This window comes from Papio anubis, chromosome 6 (assembly GCF_008728515.1).
Source record: "Papio anubis isolate 15944 chromosome 6, Panubis1.0, whole genome shotgun sequence".
NCBI classification, from domain to species: domain Eukaryota; kingdom Metazoa; phylum Chordata; class Mammalia; order Primates; family Cercopithecidae; genus Papio; species Papio anubis.
Window position 1 is genome coordinate 107,522,592 of NC_044981.1, and position 16,472 is coordinate 107,539,063.

The 16,472-nt window shown below is 36.0% G+C and overlaps 1 protein-coding gene across 9 annotated transcripts in view; it reads right to left on the reverse strand.

Annotated features, from left to right (window-relative positions):
- SCAF8 (SR-related CTD associated factor 8) overlaps positions 1 to 16,472 on the reverse strand; it is a 249,609-nt gene that overhangs the window by 170,472 nt on the left and 62,665 nt on the right. For 8 of the 9 annotated variants that reach the window (XR_004184579.1, XR_004184577.1, XR_004184580.1 and 5 more), the window contains 6 exons: positions 10,565 to 10,741; positions 9,109 to 9,188; positions 7,242 to 7,359; positions 4,506 to 4,637; positions 3,917 to 4,029; positions 2,503 to 2,696 (listed from right to left, as the gene is read on the reverse strand). Coding sequence is in view for 5 of the 9 variants with exons in the window: in XM_031667701.1 (XP_031523561.1) it covers positions 2,503 to 2,696; positions 3,917 to 4,029; positions 4,506 to 4,637; positions 7,242 to 7,359; positions 9,109 to 9,188; positions 10,565 to 10,741 (814 nt within the window). In the remaining 4 variants the exon portion in view is untranslated. The remainder of the gene's footprint in view (positions 1 to 2,502; positions 2,697 to 3,916; positions 4,030 to 4,505; positions 4,638 to 7,241; positions 7,360 to 9,108; positions 9,189 to 10,564; positions 10,742 to 16,472) is intronic. The other variant, XM_031667703.1, reaches the window with a different exon arrangement.

Below are 16,472 nucleotides of genomic sequence, written 5' to 3' on the forward strand. Positions count from 1 at the left end.
TTGATTCCTGGAATGTTATTATTCATTGGTGCTTTATATCCCCTAGACTATTCAAGAAAAAAAACCATGCATTCTAAAATCCATGCTAAGGATCAATAAATAGTATGAAACACTACCATATCTTTAAAATGTGTTAAGAAAGAATACAAACCACAGCAAATTGATACTGCTTTTGAATAAGGAGAGTTATGAGTTAAACAATCAGATTATTTTTCACTGTTCAGGCATACCTTGGAGCTACTGCAACTTTGGTTCTGGACCACCACAATAAAAGCAGATATCGCAATAAGGTGAGTCACATAAATTGTTCTTCCCAGTACATATAAAAGTTATGTTTATACTACACTATAACCTATTAAGTGTTCAACAGCATTATATCTTTAAAAAACAATGTATATACCCTAATTTTAAAATACTTTATCACTTAAAACAAACAAACAAAAAAAACTAATGCTGACATAGAGACAAAGTGGGCACCTGCTATTGGAAAAATAGTGCCAGTAGATGTACTCAACACAGGGTGGTCACAACCCTTCAATCTATTTAAAAAAAAAAAAAAAAAAGCAGTCTCTTCGAAGCACAATGGAGTGAACTGCAATAACACGAGGCATGCCTGAATTTGGTTATGCGCTTTTTATTCATGTGCTTTTTATTTTCTTTCTTGCTGTTTGTTGTACCCATGAAAATAAAGCAGAAATAAAGAATAAATTCCACAGTTAAAAACTATGTAAACAGCATACGTATGTTTATTGAAGCACTATTCACAACAGCAAAGACTTGAACTAACCCAAATGTCCACCAATGATAGACTGGATTAAGAAAATGTGGCACATATACACTATGGAATACTACGCAGCCATAAAAAAGGATGAGTTCATGTCCTTTGCAGCGACATGGATGAAGCTGGAAACCATCATTCTCAGCAAACTATCAAAAGGACAGAAAACCAAACACTGCATGTTCTCACTCATAGGTGGGAACTGAACAATGAGAACACTTGGACACAGGGTGGGGGGGCTAGGGGAGGGATAGCATTAGGAGAAATACCTAATGTAGATGACAGGTTGATGGGTGCAGCAAACCAACATGGTACATGTATACCTATGTAACAAACCTGCATGTTGTACACAAGTACCCTAGAACTTAAAGTATAATTTACAAAAAAAGAAAAAACTTAGATGACGGGTTGATGGGTGCAGCAAACCACCATGGCACCTGTGTACCTATGTAACAAACCTGCACGTTCAGCACATGTATCCCAGAACTTAAAGGAAAATAAAATAGAAAGTTAAATAAATGGTTTAAAAAAAAAAACCAAAACTACGTAAACAGTGACATCAAGAACATGACAAATTAAGTGAGAAACTAAATGAGAGAGACTCCACATAAAATCCTTACGCTAATATTGGCAAATAGATGATTCTGAACATCTTAATGGTAATCATACGAGAAAGCACAGTAGAGATTTTTATGGTCAGACCTTTGATATTATTTCTTTTATCAGCCAGCACTAAAATGTTTGGATATATACCCTCACCCTAAGGGATAAACAAACTTCTAGAGCAAGAATAATCATTTATCAGGTTGACACTAGCTCTCACAACCAGATAAAATTCAGGCAAGATAGCCAAGGCCTATAAAACTGCCAAAACTTAGTAAGAAGATGGCTATTGCCTTTTATTACAGGTCTGGGTTTCCAAGATGCTCTAGTAGCATAAATTATACCAATTATTTTTCTAACTCCCTATCAGAGGGAATTTACATGGAAGTCTTCAGAAATTAGATAACACAAACAATGTTTAGCTCTTCGGAAAGAATGACAATTTGCTTGATTTTATGTACTTCTTTGCCTGTATGTAAACTCTTAGTTCATCTTAAAAGTCATAACCCACCAAGAACACCCTAGGCAGAATTTGGCACTAATTAAAACTTATTTTGCTGTGCTTAACATTCCTACCAAGTGAAACCTCCCCACGCCTAATCCAAAACCAAACCCCACCACTACCAAATCTGTTCTAACCATACGTAAATGACTAACACGTAACTGTGCCAAGTTTGTACAGTAGGAATTATCCTGTACTGCTAACCTATAATGTTATAATTACTTTAAAAATTAGATATAGCTAAGTATATGCTTCCTTTAATAATTACTCCTACAGACCTGGTGGCCATAATTGGTTAGAATACTATAGACAGAAGCCACTGTGTCCATGCTACAGATACCAGCCTAGTCTGCTTTTTTGTATCATTAGTTATGTATTTTCTAACTTGCATTTGAAAAACAATCAACCCTCAATGACCTTGGTATTTGAATGCAATCTGTTCTTCCTTTTTCTTCTCTTCTCTACCATGTTACAAAAGCCAGAGACAAAATTACTCATTTACCAAACCACTTTTAAACTTCTTAATCTGAAAATAAAATTTGGCTGAGAGACTTTGTAGCAGATAACTATTTTTAAAGTATTAATTGAAACCAAAGCGTTGTAGACATATGTTACTTACCACTCAGTGTTTTAGATCTAATTGGAGGTAATCCCTTTTTCTGCCTTTCTTTTTCCCTTTCTCTGGCTCTCCTTTCACTTGAATACGACCGTGATGATTTCCTCTTTCTTTCTCTTGAGCGGGAGCGTGATCGCTTTCTGTGTTTACGCTTTCTAGAGCCAGACCGTGACCTAGACCTTCGTTTTCTTGGTGATCTACAAAAAATTTTTATTTTACTTCTAATGACAATGTTTTCTTTCTATCAAATCTCTCACTTCTAAGTGAGGGAAAAAAACCCAACAAACAACAACAAAAAAGTTGTCTTATATTTAGTGACAATATCTTAAAATATTCTGAAGTACAATCAAGTCTCAAAAATGCATTTTACTTAAATCCGTGTACTGCTTAGATCCATATTAGTTGGCAGTGATTCTGACTATGGGTGACTATTCACAATGAAGAAGAAAAAAGATTTTAGAAAGGGCCTTACTTTCTCTTAGTGTACTGCAACTCAATTTTTCAAACAGAACAGGAATGAAAGACCAAAGAAAACTGAAAGACCATTTAAGTGACAGAGCATTAGGCCACTACATAATTCTGCTTAGTAGTTTCCAACCTGTAAAATTTTATGGTGCTTGTAGAAGGTGACACTGAAACACTTTCTTTTTTGCCTGTCAACCACATGCCATTGAGCTCTCTTCAAAATGCTTAGTAAGATGCTGCTAATGACAAAGATATCTTCAGCATTAAGATTGTTACTGCTTCAGGAAAATAATTTAGTGATACGAGGTGGGTCTAGAGAAAGTTGAACTGACAGGCTCTCATTTGCAGTAGATAAATATAAAGAACTTTGTGACAAGAACAAGAAATGAGTGAAAAACTCATCAAACGTACTGCCCCTCTCCCAGCATTTACTGTTCAGATTTTCAGGGGCATTCAGATGCAAAAAAATAGGATACAAAAACGTTAAAGACTGATGCCTTTAAGTTAAACTCATGAAGAAAACTATGTTTTATAATGGTTTGGTATTATAATGTTTATAAAAATAAATTTTGTAGTTTTATTTTTATAACCATTTTGGGTATCATTGTGAGATGAAATGGAATCCAGGAAATATGGCCTGATTTAACTGTTGTTCAGGGGCAACAATATTCTCAGTTGGGTGTCATCATAATATTAACTAAAATAAAATATAACTCAAAATTCCAGTCTCATGATATGGCTGCCAATCTTATGTAAATTACTGAAATAAATGGCCAGATATACCAATTAAAACAGAACAAAGATTATCTTGTCTTTGGAATAACTTTTTTTCTGAGAGACTGTGAAAAAATACGTCATCCCAAGGAAAACATTTCCTTTCATCCTGATGCAAAGAAATAAAGCCAACATTTTAAAGTTCATACAGAGCTATTATTAAATATCATTGTAGAACCTTGAACGAGATCGTGAATGTGTTCTTGATCTTGAGCGAACTGCCACTTTCTTAGCTTCTTGTTCAAAGACCTCCTCTTCCACTCCATCTTGCCCTTCATCTATATCCATATCCTTGAAAGTCAAAAGAACAGCAAACAAACAGAAAGGCTAGTTGAGACAGAGTTATACACTGACAATTCTGTTTTTTAAAATATTCACAATAGAAGCATTAATGCCTAATACAGTGGTGTCCAATCTTTGGTTTCCCTGGGCCTCATTGAAGAAGAAATGTCTCTGGCCACATGTAAAATATACTAACACTAATGACAGCTCACGAGCTTTAAAAAACAAACAAACAAACAAAATCTCGCATGTTTTAAGAAAGTTTAATTTGTGTTGGGCTGCATTCGAAGCAGTTCTGGGCCACGTGCTTGGCCTAGTGGCCACGCTTAGGCCTTAGACAAGCTTGGACTAATAAGTGAAACAATTACAAAGTGGAGCTTAAGCATGGGAAAAATATATTCAGGGCACTGCTAGTATAAAATATTTTATATTATTTCTTTAGCTACTTTTAGATATTTATGACCCAGAAAAGCATTTACTTTTACCTGCTGCTGAATATCTATGGAATCATCCAAATTGACTTCAGGTTCAAGAAAATGCTGCTGACTACTCCCTTGTGATGGTGACGCTGAATGCTCTGACCCAAATGTTCCTTCCTGACTATCCTGAGGAGTGGCCTATTGAGAACATACACAAACACACAAAGATTGGGAGATACTTTTTGTTATGAAAGAAAATGTAAACACAGCAACTATCACAATTACATGTTTAAAAAGAAGCGCCATACATACAAGAAATTCCATGTTAAATCATTTATAAAGTAATCAATCCAAAATTAAACATTTGTATAAACTCAAGTTTATGTAAAAGCAGGGAACAGCTCCATAAAAGGAAGGGACTAAAATATTAAAATGGTAAAATCAAATAAATTTTTAATTGTGAAAATATAAACTACAGAGGACTAATAAAGAAATTATAGCATGAAAAATATATAATGGCAGTCAGTTAAATGAATCTAGATTTTCACTGATAATTGGCATTAATAAAAAATGCTATAAAGAAAAAACAGGCTGGGCACGGTGGCTCACACCAGTAATCCCAGTACTTTGGGAGGCTGAGGTGGGTGGATCACGAGGTCAGGAGTTCAAGACCAGCCTAGCCAAGATGGTGAAACCCGTCTCCACTAAAAGTACAGAAAAATTAGCAGGGCATGGTGGTGGGTGCCTGTAATGCCAGCTACTCGGAAGGCTGAGGCAGAGAACTGCTTGAACCTGGGAGGCGGAGGTAGCAGTGAGCCGAGATCTGCATTCTAAATCTGTCATAGGTTTTATACTATCTACCTTAAGAAAACAGTTATAGTTTTCTTGTTACCACTCTCTTTTCTTCATTAGATTCATTTTTGAACAATGAGGTTTTTCAGAACTTCTATTCCTTTCAAAGGCATCTTATTACTGCAGGCTGTGAAATTTTGGAACAACATATAAAGTAATTAAGCCCAGAGTTCTTTTTCGGTAGGTGAGATTCTTAAGACAGACTTGCTCTCTCTCAAGTTTATTTTTACCTCAATAACATGGTGTTAATTACAAGCTAATCAAGATACTTGATTCTGCTAACAGAGAGACCATTTAAAAAAAAAAAAAAGTACTACCATGATTTCAGTGCTTCTGCTAAACCTTCTAAAATAAAACTATGACTAAAGCAATTCAAAAACTGTTACATTTATAGCTCAACAAATCTGTTGTTTGGATAAATTCTTCCATCACGACTATCCCCTGCCTCTCTTAACAGTTCTGTGATTTTTGTATTATTATATCACTGATGACCTGTTTGTTTTGAGTTACAACTTTGCTTTTTCTTTAAACAACAGCTAAATGTTCTTAATTGTGTTCTATCTTCAACTTCTGGGTTCTCAGGCAGATATATTTGCTTGACATAAAATACTGCCCCTACTCTGGCCACTTATACCAGAATTGTTTCCTCAAAAAAAGGTATGAAATTCCATTCTCATAATTCGAGGCATGAGTCCCAACGCAGCAAATATCATTAACATCCATTTTATATTACTGTTTGCATTAAAAGGTCAAGTTCAGACCCCAATGTCTCAAGTTTGCTATCTTCTCCATCTAAAATAACTGTTCCCTCCTCCATGCTCCCAGAATCCTTCACTTGTCCCCCTATGACAAAACTAAAGAATTCTGCCAGGTGTTCACACAGATCACGTATCTGCTCCATTAGAGAAGAGGTTACCTGATGCCACAACCTCATTTCTGTTCATCTTTGTATGTATCACTTGCCTAACAAGTGACATACACTTAAAAAAATTTTGTGATATTTTTGTTAAACTCATTAATGCCAAAACTTTTTTAATACTAGGAAGAAGTATGCTGGAGAGGGAGAGGGGGTTTCCTAATACTTTTATTCTGAAGAGTTTACATGCGTAACTATTTCTCACGTACAGCAGAAAAAGGATTTGTAATAAATTTAATACTGGCTCTACAACTTAACATATTTTGTCAATTCTAAAATACAACATTTTGTCAATGATTATCAAATTTGTAAGATAAAGGATCCTTACAACTCAAAAGGATGTTACATTTAGTTATTGATGTCTTAAAATTCTTAGCTATGCATAAAATAACAGCACGTTTTAAGTCAGATAATATATAACATTAGCTGTAAACTGCTGCATGAGATGTTTAATCTCACCCAGCTTCAACTTCCTCTGGAATACAATCAACTTCCTCTGGAATAAAATGGGAGTCATAATGCCCATCTCCTGAGGGTTAAACGTATCCAAGCCTACCACATACCTAATAAAGCTCCTGCTACATCCTAACAGCAATTACGTTTTAAAAATTAAAGATAATCTACATGGCCATCATCATTGTCACCAATAACATAACCATCAACTTGCTTGATAGGGAACAGAGAGAAAAACACGTTAAGTTTTAAGTGGTAATTCTGAAACCCCCTCCATCCTATTCTCTACTTCCAGTATACTGAAATTAACTTCTACAATGTAGATTCGTAAGTTACCAGAACATAATTTGATTATAGAAAAAACCATAAAGGTCCTGAAAAAAATAGATCTTACTAACAATAGTGGAAAAAATATCACCATAACAAACTTTAGAAAGAAATAAAGTAGCTGCTAAAAGCTAAATAGCTGAGAAAATATTCTATTAAGACGAATTTTAAAAAAAAAAGCCAACCAACAAAAATGCCAATTTATAGAATATAAATAGCAATAACTCTAAAGACCACAAGATGGGGTTATAAACCTTTTGAGGCTGTTGCTGCTCCAAGAGCTGCTGTCTGAGATGTTCTAGGTTTTGCTGTTGTAGTTGTTCTGCTATCTGATGAAAAATGGAATTGTTCACAGATTCTGAAACGTGAGAACTAAAAGGAAAAACAGGTAGAAACATATTTTGAAACCCACTGAAGATACTATGAAAATAACAGAGTATTCAAAGAAAACAAGTCAATTCAATAAAACATATTCTACTGCATTTTTCTTTTGCAATTTTAATACTAAAAGTACAATACTTGAGAACATTAATACATTAAAAGAAAAATACATTCTTCAATTGTATATCAATAGATGGATAATGTGTCAGAGATGCTCTGCTGAAGATCTGATATTACCATCTCATTCTATTAAATACATGTAAATTACTGCTTTTTCATTACAGCATATTAAGAAAACCTCAATAAAATATTTACATAAAGTTTAAATATTTAAACATTGTTACTTTAACTCCTTCTCTTACTATGAGATAGAAAAATAGTCTATCAATCAGTATGTGTGAAATCTACCATTGTAATTGACCATAAAATTTATAAAACTAATATTCTTCCTTTAGAAAACCATATACATTATTAGGTATGTTAACAGAGGTAGACACTGTTTAAATAAGAAAAAATAATAGTTTAACTATATTCTCGGAAATTCACACCTGGTATACACCTGGGATTCTGGGTGCCACAAGGTAAGACATTAACAATAAAGAGGGCATCCCAAAAGAGCCAAACAGGATGGTGAGAAGTCTTGAAACAGTTGGAAAAAAGTGCACTTCATCTGGAGCAAATAAACCTAAGGGGAAGAATGATACCTATCTTCAAATAATGAAAAGCTAGATCTCTAAAGATAGCGGAGTAAATTTGTTTCCTTGCTTCAGAGAGCAAAACGTGGGTCAGTGTGTATTAACAGAAAATAAAGGAAACAGGATTCAGTTCGACAAAAGAATACACAATAACAATTAGTTAACTTCTCATCACAGAAAGCATTAAAATAGTGGATAATAAACTGTACCACCAGGACTGTTAAAGGAGATTCTTACATTGTTTAGGACACTGATCAACATGATTTCAAATGCTGCTTCCAACTTTGCAATTCATAATCTAAAATCTAGTTTTTAAATTTTGTCAAGGGGAATCATTTTACTAAAATGATACATTTGTATTTAACATATTTTAAAATTGTATGTTTTGTATATTACCCCAATATATACAAGTAAGAACTTCTGTTTAAAACAACAGACCCACAGACTTTCACCATTCATCCTTCCTCCATTCTCCCAACTTCTACCACTGCCCCCTCCAACATCTCCCCGCTACTAGTCCATTCACATACCCTCACAGAACTTTGGGCACTGCAGAATTGTTTAGGGAAAAAAAGTAACTGATTTAATAAAAACATACAACACATTTCTTTACCAAAAAAAAAAAAAAAAAAATCCTTATAACTCCAATCCTTAATTCTGATTAGGTTGATGTGTTCCCACAATTTCATATGCTTTCTAGAAGTCGCCTTTGGCACTAGAAGCAAGCTTCATTCCTAGTATTCCAACCACTCTTACAATTAAGTTAAATAACTTAAAGCCTAATACAGAAAATATTACAACCAGATTTACCAATGTGTATCAATGTTCTTATAGGGAACTTTGATATAGTCTATTTGCAAAGATCTGAGAAAAGACTCAAAATAATACAAAGAGACAACAAGACATATCTCTACCCCCATTGTATAATGTTAGAGGTTCAACAGCTTGAGATAATAACCCCCAACTTACTAAGTACACTTAGTAATTCAGATGGCAACATCCCACCCAATATAAAACCTATGGCTATAAAGAAAAAAATTCTTACAGTTGTGAAGTTGGAATTTCTTTTTTGGGTTCTTCACTATGCTCAGAATCTTCCCCAAAATCAAACCTATCCATCAACTTCTGGGGAAAGAAGGAGAAACGAGCGTATTAAAAAGTGCTTCACACAAATATAAGTTATAAATGCTATTTTAAATGTCAATGGCATTCCATTATCTCTATCATTTAATATGTAAATGCAAGTTTTGTATCACTCTATACTATTATAAACTGTTTTGAGATCTTTTCTTTAAAGCATTTTGATATGCATTATCTTATGTAACAAAACAAATTATGATAGAGGCAGGATAAACACTAATACTCAAATTTTACAGAAGACTAAGGATTAACATAATTAGGTGGTTTTCCCACAGTAATAAGCTTGATAAAACATCTAGGGCCATAATCAATGGATCTATTCCTAGTATGGTTCTCATCTTAGAATGCTGTTATTCTTCTGAATGCTCAATTTAAAGGCTTTTTATGTAGTCTAGCTATTTAGTGTTAGACTAAATTAGACTTGGAAGCTGCTGGCCATAAACGTCTAAGTAATAATCCAATAAATCAGTATTTACTTTCCTATAAAAATAAAAGTACCAATTTTAAAAATATGAACACCACTTCCAAGTAGTATGATACTCTCATAATTAATAAGCATACTAAGAATATCACACACTAAATTATACATGAAAGATTTTAAGTTTTAGAAACACTATCTTTTACATTTAGGCATCAATTTATTATAGTTATAGTATAGCGACTAACTGTAGAGAAGTTTTCCTTTAAACATTTTACATATTGATTACAGAATTTTAATTTTTGCAGGTCCAAATTACAGAACACAGAGCATTATAGTAAAATGTGGCATCCATGAAAGAAATCAGACAAGTTCAGAAAATAATCACTTGCCTCAACGGTGAATACCAGATTTTACTGACTAGTTATTTTTAGTCAAATGAAAATATTTTAAATGTTTCAAGAAAAAAAAAACAAAACAATTTTTTTTGTTTTTTTTAAGGCAAGAGTCTTGCTCTGTCACCCAAGCTGGAGCATACTGGCCCAATCTCGGCTCACTGCAACCTCTACCTCCCAGGTTCAAGCAATTCTCCTGCCTCAGCCACCCCAGTAGCTGGGATTATAGGCATGCACCACCTGGCTAATTTGGGTTTCACCATGTTTGCCAGGCTGGTCTCAAACTCCTGGCCTTAAATGATCCGCCTGCCTTGCCCTCCCAAAGGGCTGGGATTACAGGTGTGAGCCACTGTGCCTGGCCTAAGAAAAATTTTTTTAATTACTTAATTTTTTCAGAAGTTTGAACTTTTTGTGAAATTCAGACTGTCTTACACAGTGTACAGGGGATATTAAAAGTCCATAATAAAATTTACTTATAGAATTAAAATTCATACGCTAGTATATATTTAATAATTCATATAGACTTGATCTGATATTTTAATTTCTACCTTGTTAAAGGAGACTCCCTGTTCTAAGGGAGTAAGAGTGTTGGCAGCCGCAGCTGCAGCTGTAAGTTGTGCCGTAAGAGCTTGCAACTGAACAACAAGACCAGCATCTAGGGCCTGCAGAATGGAAGGCTGGGGCTTCTGTTGTTGTATCTGTAAGGTTTGTATTAATTGTTGAAGCTGGAGAGAAAAAAAAGTATATTACAAAACAGGTGCTGGGTTTTTTCTGTAAGAGTGACCACCTAAAAGTTTTTAGTCAGTAAAATTAATCATTCCACACTCTCTTTGAAAAAAATACATACTATTAATAAGTTAATTTTTCTGAAGTTTTTTTGTGTACCTTATATAACAAAGTTCTTAATAAGTTTGTCTTACTTCTGGAAAGTCAGGGAATTTTAAACAAAATAAAGGGATCTGTGACAACCAGATAAAGAACTCATCACAAGCTGACACATTTTTCACTAAACTTCTCAACCTTGTTCAATCAACTCTTTAAACTCAGTAAAAGGATGAGTACTGAAAATAGCAGTAGCTTTTGCTATTATTCAGAATTACCATCTGAGCACGTATTTCCTGAAAGCTGGAGAGTCATTAAGAAATCTGTTTCTCAGAGTAGAGTCTGGCAACTAGTTATTAATAATAAAGCGCCACCTAGAGTTGAAGGCAACTCTTGTTCCCACTATGTACCCAACCCTGTTAAAAAACAGACACAACAGTAAGATCATTAAGAGATTCCCTAAGTAAGAAAATCCTATATACATCCCAGAAGTAAATGATAATCAATCTGGTTATAAGCCTGAGTTAAATCCAAAAATCATTAGTTTAAAAGAGAAAAATAAAGACAGCAAAGCTACTGATAACCAAGACAACTGTACTCTTGAAGTTCAACTTCTAGGAGGAGAAGACACAAAAACTATGTAAGATGACACGGAAGTACTTTCATGCCTACTTAGTAACATTAGGAAACAAACTAGTCACTTCACTATCAACTAAACATTTTCTTTTCTTTTTTTTTTTATTTGTATTGTAAGATTTATTGCACTTTCTGCACTGTTTGGGGGGTGTGTGTAGGGTTTCTCTGTAGCTTACTAGGGTGAGATTATTCCTTGAGGACTGTTTCACACATCCATGTGAAGAGATTACCAAACAGGCTTTGTGTGAGCAACATGGTTGTTTATTTCACCTGGGTGCAGGCGGGCTGAGTCGGAAAAAGGAGTCAGCAAAAGGTGGTGGGATTATCATTGGTTCTTATAGATTTTGGGATAGGCGGTGAAGTTAAGAGCCATGTATTGGGGGCAGGGGGTGAAACATGTACTCACCAAGTGCATTCTCAAGGGTGGAGAGAATTACAAAGAAACTTCTTTTAAAATATATATATATATATATATACACACTCACACACACACACACATACACTATAAGTTCTAGGGTACATGTGCACAATGTGCAGGTTTGTTACATATGTATACATGTGGCATGTTGGTGTGCTGCACCCATTAACTCGTCATTTACATTAGGTATATCTTCTAATGTTATCCCTCCCCCCTCCCCGCTCCCCACAATAGGCCCCGGTGTGTGATGCTCCCCTTCCTGTATCCAAGTGATCTCATTGTTCAATTCCCACCTATGAGTGAGAACATGCGGTGTTTGGTTTTCTGTTCTTGTGATAGTTTGCTGAGAATGGTTTCCAACTGCATCCATGTCCCTACAAAGGACACGAACTCATCCTTTTTTATGGGTGCATAGTATTCCATGGTGTATATGTGCCACATTTTCTTAATCCAGTCTGTCATTGATGGACATTTGGGTTGATTCCAAGTCTTTGCTATTGTGAATAGTGCCACAATAAACATACGTGTGCATGTGTCTTTATCGCAGCATGATTTATAATCCTTTGGATATATACACAGTAATGGGATGGCTGGGTCAAATGGTATTTCTAGTTCTAGATCTTTGAGGAATCACCACACTGTTTTCCACAATGGTTGAACTAGTTTACAGTCCCAACAACAGTGTAAAAGTGTTCCTATTTCTCCACATCCTCTCCAGCACCTGTTGTTCCCTGATTTTTTAATGATTGCCATTCTAACTGGTGTGAGACGGTAACTCACTGGGGTTTGATTTGCATTTCTCTGATGGCCACTGATGAGCATTTTTTTCATGTGTCTGTTGACTGCATGAATGTCGTCTTTTGAGAAGTGTCTGTTCATATCCTTTGCCCACTTTTTGATGGGGTTGTTTGCTTTTTTCTTGTGAATTTGTTTGAGTTCTTTGTAGGTTCTGGATATTAGCCCTTTGTCAGATGAGTGGATTGCAAAAATTTTCTCCCATTCTGTAGGTTGCCTGTTCACTCTGATGGTAGTTTCTTTTGCTGTGCAGAAGCTCTTTAGTTTAATTAGATCCCATTTGTCAATTTTGGCTTTTGCTGCCATTGTTTTTGGTGTTTTAGACATGAAGTCCTTACCCATGTCTATGTCCTGAATGGTATTACCTAGGTTTTCTTCTAGGGTTTTTATGGTTTTAGGTCTAACATTTAAGTCTCTAATCCATCTTGAATTAATTTTCCTATAAGGAGTAAGGAAGGGATCCAGTTTCAGCTTCTACTTATGGCTAGCCAATTTTTCCAGCACCATTTATTAAATAGGGAATCCTTTCCACATTTCTTGTTTTTGTCACGTTTGTCAAAGATCAGATGGCTGTAGATGTGTGGTATTATTTCTGCGGGCTCTGTTCTGTTCCATTGGTCCACATCTCTGTTTTGGTACCAGTACCATGCTGTTTTGGTTACTGTAGCCTTGTAGGATAGTTTGAAGTCAGGTAGCGTGATGCCTCCAGCTTTGTTCTTTTGGCTTAGGATTGTCCTTGGCAATGAGGGATCTTTCTTAGTTCCATATGAACTTTAAAGCAGTTTTTGGATGGCATTGAATCTATAAATTACCTTGGGCAGTATGGCCATTTTCACGATATTGATTCTTCCTATCCATGAGCATGGTATGTTCTTCCATTTGTTTGTGTCCTCTTTTATTTCACTGAGCAGTGGTTTGTAGTTCTCCTTGAAGAGGTCCTTTACATCCCTTGTAAGTTGGATTCCTAGGTATTTTATTCTCTTTGAAGCTATTGTGAATGGGAGTTCATTCATGATTTGGCTCTCTGTTTGTCTGTTACTGGTGTATAAGAACGCTTGTGATTTTTGCACATTGATTTTGTATCCTGAGACTTTGCTGAAGTTGCTTATCAGCTTAAGGAGATTTTGGGCTGAGACGATGGGGTTTTCTAAATATACAATCATGTCATTTGCAAACGGGGACAATTTGACTACTTCTTTTCCTAACTGAATACCCTTTATTTCTTTCTCTTGCCTGATTGCCCTGGCCAGAACTTCCAACACTATGTTGAATAGGACTGGTGAGAGAGGGCATCCCTGTCTTGTGCCAGTTTTCAAAGGGAATGCTTCCAGTTTTTGCCCATTCAGTATGATATTGGCTGTGGGTTTGTCATAAATAGCTCTTATTATTTTGAGACACGTTCCAACAATACCGAATTTATTGAGAGTTTTTACCATGAAGCGCTGTTGAATTTTGTCAAAGGCCTTTTCTGCATCTAAAACTACTAAAATGACAGAAACACCATATTTCCCCTTTACACTTTTTAACTGCTCCTTTTGACATCTCTATTTTCCCCAATGGCACTGTTATTCTTTTGGTTACCCAGGTAAAAAAACACTGCAGTACCCAATTTTCTTTCTCTGACTTCGCAGTCTATCAATTACTGTCTTACTGACTCTATACTACTCCTTTCAAAGCTGCTTCTCCTTTCAAAAATATTTATTTTAATAGGCATATTTTAAAATAAGAACACCTGCTTTATGAACAGTTTCCAAAATATTACCACAAAATAAAATTACTAATTCTATAATTTCATCTAATACCCAGTTAATATTCAGTTTCCCAATTGTCTCAAAAATGTAGAAAATAGATTCAGCCTAAGAGTTCATACTGGTTTTCTAAAATATTTTTTTAAGTCTAGAATGGCCCCACGTTTTTGAGATTGTATTTTCAGAAAGTATACAACCTTACTATTTTTCATAATCATTACCCTCCTTTACAAAACCACTACTACCAAAAGAAAGATATTCTGTCTCTAGACTTCTCCTCTTTCTAATCCATGTGAGGTACTGTTAAGATCATGTGACTTCAACACAAAAAGTCCCTGGTGATTCCCCATTGCTTAGCAAATGAATCCTTTATTTTTGACCCCACCATGTATAGTTTTCACAACCCAAGTCACACTTAAGTCTGCCATTAATAGCTTACACAGACTATCTTTTCTTTCAAACAAAACTCAACTCTACAATATCCTTTGTATATCCAACACTGTAATGCTTCTGTACATCTTTCATTCATTCCACAAAAAACATATTGAACACCATCTACAACCTAGACATTGAAGAGGCAGCAGTCAACCACCACAAAAAATTCTTGCCCTAGTTTAGCATACATTCCAGTGGGAAGAGGTAGAAAAAAAACCAAGTAATTATATAACATAACAGAGGGTAGTAAGTGCTAAGGAAAGAAGTAAGCAGAGGCGAGAGTGAACAGGAGTGTAAAGAATGAGAGGTAGAGTTTACAGTTTTAAATAGCAGTCACCGCCGGGCAGGGTGGCTCACATCTATAATCCCAGCACTTTGGGAGGCTGAGGTGGGTGGATCACTTGAGGTCAGGAGTTCAAGACCAGCCTGGCCAACAATGTGAAACCTCGTCTCTACTAAAAATACAGAAATTAGCTGGGTGTGGTAGCAGGCGCCTGTAATCCCAGCTACTCAGGAGGCTGAGGCAAAAGAACTGCTTGAACCCGGGAGGCAGAGGTTGCAATGAGCTGAGATTGCTCCATTACACTCCAGCCTGGGTGCCAGAGCAAGAACCTGTCTCTAAATAAATAGCAGTCACTGAAGGCCTTATTAAAGTGACATTTAAACAAAGACTTACAAGAGATGAAAGCATATGAATAGATGAGGAAAGTGGGTTTTCAGTATCAAAGACATCAAATGCAGAGATCTTGGGGATTACAGGTAGCTGATATAAGAAATAACAAAAAGGATAGAACAGGTCACAGGAGAAAGAGGTGAGAAAGCGAAGCAAAGGATAATATAAAACCAGGGTAGGGATGGGCAACATAAGCAAGTCTTAATATTAGTTAGAGAAGTCTATGAACTGGGGGACAGAAAATGTCAGGAAGGTAACAACAGATCAAACTGAGAACATACAAGCACCAATGAAGTGACTGCTGAAATTTGTGCTTTTAGTGCAGGCGCGATGGCTCCTGCTTGTAATCCCATTGACATGGGAGGCACAGGTGAGAGGACTGCTTGAGGCCAGGAGTCCGAGATCAGCCTGGGCAACATAGTCACATCCTGTCTCTATATAAAAATAAAAAATTGACTGGGCGCAGTAGCTCATGCCTGTAATTCCAGCACTTTGGGAGGCTGAGGTGGACGGATCACCTGAGGTCAGGAGTTTGACACCAGCCTGGCCAACACAGTGAAACCCCATACCTACTAAACATACAAAAATTAGCTGGGTGTGGTGGCGGATGCCTGTGATCTCAGCTATTTGGGAGGTTGAGGAAGGAGAATCACTCTGGGAGGCGGAGGTTACAGTGAGCCAAGACAGCGCCATTGCACTCCAGCCTGGATGACAGGGTAAGACTCCGTCTCAAAAAATAAAAAAATAAAAATAAAAAATTAACCAGGCTTGGTGGCTACAGGTGTAGTTCCAGCTACCTGGGAGGCTGAGGTGGGAGGATCGCTTCAGCCCAGGAGTTCAAAGATGCAGTGAAATACAACTGCACCACTGCACTCCAGTCTGAGTGAGAAAGCAAAATCCTGTCTCAAAAACAAACAAACAAAACAATT